The sequence below is a fragment of the Sapajus apella genome, unplaced genomic scaffold (assembly GCF_009761245.1).
Source record: "Sapajus apella isolate SASKATOON/1434 unplaced genomic scaffold, GSC_monkey_1.0 scaffold86, whole genome shotgun sequence".
In the NCBI taxonomy this organism is placed as follows: domain Eukaryota; kingdom Metazoa; phylum Chordata; class Mammalia; order Primates; family Cebidae; genus Sapajus; species Sapajus apella.
The window spans coordinates 306,680-311,341 of NW_022437026.1; the positions used below are offsets into that span (position 1 = coordinate 306,680).

Genomic DNA, 4,662 nt, shown 5'->3' on the forward strand with positions numbered 1-4,662 from the left:
ATGATGAGTTTGTGTCCTTTGTAGGGACATGGATGAATCTGGAAATCATCTTTCTCAGCAAACTGACACAAGAACAGAAAATCAAACACCACATGTTCCCACTCATAGGCGGGTATTGAATAATGAGAACACGTGGACGCAGGGAGGGGAGCATCACACACAGGGGTCTGTTGGGGGGAGCTAGGGGATGCACAGCAGGAGGTGGGGAGGTAGGGAAGAAATAACATCAGGAGAAATGCCAGATACAGGTGATGGGGGGATGGAGGCAGCAAACCACATTGCCATGTTATGTACCTATGCAACAGTCCTGCAGCATGATCTGCACATGTACCACAGAACCTAAAGTACAAGGAAAAAAACATAGAAAATCAATGCAATACCTGAGGCTTTCAATGGGGTATCATAATATCTAATGAGATTATATTATTGTGTTCACCAATAATCAGTCATTATGATTAAAATATTTGGTACAAGAAGTAAGACCTAAACTAAATCTTATAGAACATTTTAGAAAAGAGAAACACTATGAAAGAAGTCTTAGGGACATAAAATAGCATGGCTTATTCGAGCAACTGTGTATTCACACTGTTCTGCTGCAGAAATCAAATGGTGCTTTCTGTGGCCAGTTTTGCTTTACTAACCATCAATATATTAATAAACATAGAATGTTTTAATATCTGTGTTCTACAACAATGAAGCTTCTCTGGTTAGTGCTTAGTTTAAAGAATCTTAATCTTTTGGGGCCTGAGTAGACTGAGGGTCAACCTTCTGTCATCCACGTGTGCTCAAGTATGTGTTGTCCTTACACAACTCAACATTAAGCAGAAATAATCCCTATATTATTATGAAATTAAGCTACATATCATCCATATAGGTACATATATCATACAAATGGAATTTAGGCTATGCTAATAGCCAGAGATATTAATCATTTTTACTTCTGGCTATAGGGTCACTGCTGACACACATATACAAATGTGACCACATGTGCACGCAGACAAGCAATGCAGGGAAAAGACTAAGTAACTGTCTCACCTGATTGAAAATCAAATGATGACCAGGCTTCAATTGTAATATTTGTGCTAATTGCTTGGATTCTGTTCTTTTAGAAACTATGCTTGAGTTGTACCTAACTCAGGTTACCTAACCACATCCTACCACCACATCCTGCTGGGCTAAATTCCCAAAAAGTAACAAGAGTCACAGGTTGTACCTAACCACATCCTACCACCACATCCGGCTAGGCCTAAGTCCCAAAAGTAACGTCACTACCTGACAGATTAAGTTTTGCTTTCCTCTCATAGAGTTCCTCTCATTCAATTTTATGAGGCAAAAGCAAAACCTAATCTGTCAGGTAGTGAGGTCCACCCAGTATGGAGATCAAAGGTCCCATTGTTCTGCTCATGTTTATAAAGGGAGCTGCCATATTTCTCTCAGCACAGAGTTGGAAGCAACTCCAGAGCCTCCTTCAAGATGCTGCTGGTCCTGCTCTCAGTGGTCCTGCTGGCTCTGAGCTCAGCTCAGAGCACAGATAATGGTAAAAAGAAAAAAAAAATGTAATAGGAGGTGGGGACTGGGGTGAGGGGCCGTGACTTTTCTTGGGCCTCGGGGATTCACCTCACACCACTGCAGAGGAAGAGCAGGAAGGAAGGAAGGACAAAGAGAAGAAGGATGGGACTTCAGAGTTCTCATTCCAAGGATGACATCTGTTGTGCCCTCATTCCATGCCAAGATCTTATACTTTATTTGATATACTCTTGGAACCCAATAGAGATCTCAGTTAGAGGAATGACAAAGTAAGATTTGTATTTTTAGAAAGACCTGACTGTGCTGTGAAGGATGCAGCGGAGAATTCAAGACTGATCCAGGGAAGTCCAACTACGAAGATCCTATAGTAATTTCAGTAGACAGCGATGACAGAGCCCTTGCTGTACAGGAGATGCAGAATCAAGGAAGGAGATAAACACACATCAGAGTACTTTCAGGAATAGAGGAATGGATAATAAGTATGTGTTTTTTCTACATAATAGCATAGAAATATCAAGTCCCCAAATTCCCATTTTCCTTCCACTCACAGTTAAAATTTCAATATATTGCAGGCAGTATGTGTAAGATTGCATCCAAATATTTACTCCTGGTCGCTCCTCTTGGGAAAGCATGTGAAGATGATCAAAATATTTAGAGAAGGAATAGGGTAGAACTAAAATATAACGTGAAAATACCCAGAGCAGTTTGCTTAAATTAGCATTAGGGTTTGAGGAATCCTAAGGACTCTTCTACATTGAGTTCATGGTTGATGTTCAGTGGCAGTAACAACCCTGCCTCCCATGACATCTTCCTCCCCTTCCAGCAGCTTCACAGAAGTTGGTTGATGAGGTAACTTAGGGGATGCACAGGGTACGGTCAGAAAGCCCCTGTCCCTGTAGACCACTGTGAACCCTGAAAGATTTATGAGGTAATGTTCACTTCATCCTGTGCTTCTTTTCCTAGATGTGATCCATGAAGACTTGCCTTCCACCACACCAGGTAAATCCCAATGATCTTCAATCAATTTCTTTTCTTTTTCTTTCTACTTGAATTTTTTTTAGCTTTTCCAATGTCTTCCTCTCATCATATTTTTGGGGGGAGGAAGGTGGTGGGAGGAATCAGGCATTGATTAATGTTAATGCCCCTAAATATACGGACAGTTCTTCCCATCCTTGATTCTGGGACCCGTGAGCCAGGCTACCAACTTGAATACAGACATGCCTGGCTTTGAGGACAAGAGGAGTGGGCAGGCTTTTTGTCCCAGGCTGAAATGACTGCTGAGAGATGATGCACAAATGAGAACAGTTCTCATTCTGATGCCTCCCATCCTTAACTGCTTCTTTCTTCCCCAGTGTTCACCTGAACAGTTATGTGGCTTCAGGGACTAATGCAAAACAGAGCAAAACAAAATAGGTGTATGGATGTCTTTTCTCTGTGTTGATCCACTCAGCTATGTTACTACAGATGACAAATACTTGCCACGGCTATTTAGTGATCATGTGCAGGCTTTCACATTGCCTTTCTCTTCTGTCTCTTAGTATTTCACAAATTGGTTCCATGAGCCTGGGAAATCAGCTCTAGTTTCCACATAAGGCTTAGGTGCCCAGAGATGGAGTCACAGTTTGTAAGGTATTACAGCAACCAAAAAAATAACCAGTAACATAACTGAAAGTTATGATCCTTTTGCTATTTTTTTCTGTCCTTGGAGACATCCTCTGGCAATTCTGTTATGCAAGAACCCTTCTTTTCAAATTTAAGGACTCATACTTGTCACAGGAACAAATAAATGAGACTTTCCATATTACTCTTACATGGATTAAGAGGAGAGCTGCATTAAAAAACAAAAACAAACAAACAAACAAACAAAACAGTGGGCACAGGGAAGTTGACAGTCAAGAAGCAGGTTTGGGGAGAAGAGGGCTGTGTGGCAAGGTGAGAGAAGTGTAAAGAGAGGAGAGTTTTTCTTCACTCAGCTCATGCATTCTTGGGCATTACTCGCACAGATGTAGAGGACTCAAGTCAGGGCCCAGATCAGGGACCCCAGACACCTCCTCCTGAAGGACTCCTACCTAGACCCCCTGGTGACGGCGGAAACCAAGATCATGGTCCTCAGCAGAGACCACCCCGACCAGGAGGCCATTGGTTCCATCACCACCATCCTCCCCCACTTCCTTTTCAAAATCATCGAGGACGCCGTCACCACTTTCTACGCCTACCTCCTCTTGAAGTGCCACAGGAAGTACCATCATTATTCCCAAGGGACAGACCAAGAAGCCGTCCCCAGGACCAGCCATTCTGGTAATCTAGAATTCAATGACAGGTATGATTCCAGTTCATTCTCCATTAAATGCCTTAAATGTCACCATTCTCAAACTCTGTCATGTTCACAAATCAATTGGAAACATGTTGAAATTGCATAAGCCTGGACCCCATTTCTAAAGATTTGTATTCAGATATTCCTGAATAAGGTTGCAAGTCCTTGTATTCTTAACAAGGTGTTCAAAGAATTCTTATGAAATAATGACCTCCCCAACTTTTTTCTTAAGATGACTTGTCTTATAAAAATGAGTTGGTAATTAGGAATTGGGATGTTCTCCCTTTGGTGCTCTGCCTCCTCTCCTTGAGTCTGCCCTCTCAGATCCAAGGTCTCTCCATCTCAGGTTTCTCTCAGATTTCCATCAGAGCACTCCTTGCTCAGTCCTGCCTCACACCAGCCTCTCAGGTCCAGTGTCCTTGCTAAACGATACTTGAACTTGATGCTCCTTATTTTATTTAGTTTTAAAAATACTTATTTGGAAATTAGTACACGCTCGAGGAAAAAAAATCTAACTGAACAGGATGGTATGAAGCTAAATCTTAAAGTGATATCTTATCCTACTTACCCACACCCCTGTCCAAAAGTCACCACCATTAATTTTTTGAACATCTTCCTGGAAATACTTATGTGTATATAAGCATATGTCATTATTTTTTCTACAAATAATGTATTCTTTTATATACAGATCTGTATTTGCTTATTTCAAATAATATATGTCTTAGATAACTTTGTCATTGCACAGAGACATGTTTTTCTTTTGTTGTTACGATTGTATACGCTTCTCTTGGGTGACTGTACCATGATTTCGTCAATCAGCC

At 41.3% G+C, this 4,662-nt stretch overlaps 1 protein-coding gene across 1 annotated transcript; it reads left to right on the plus strand.

The window, feature by feature from the left end:
- Positions 1-552: 552 nt before the first annotated feature.
- PRR4 (proline rich 4) lies at positions 553-3,829 on the plus strand. The gene is made up of 3 exons (XM_032254208.1): positions 553-1,537; positions 2,491-2,526; positions 3,531-3,829. Exons 1-3 carry the CDS (start codon positions 1,474-1,476, stop codon positions 3,827-3,829), a joined length of 399 nt encoding a protein of 132 aa, XP_032110099.1. The 5' UTR covers positions 553-1,473.
- Positions 3,830-4,662: the final 833 nt, after the last annotated feature.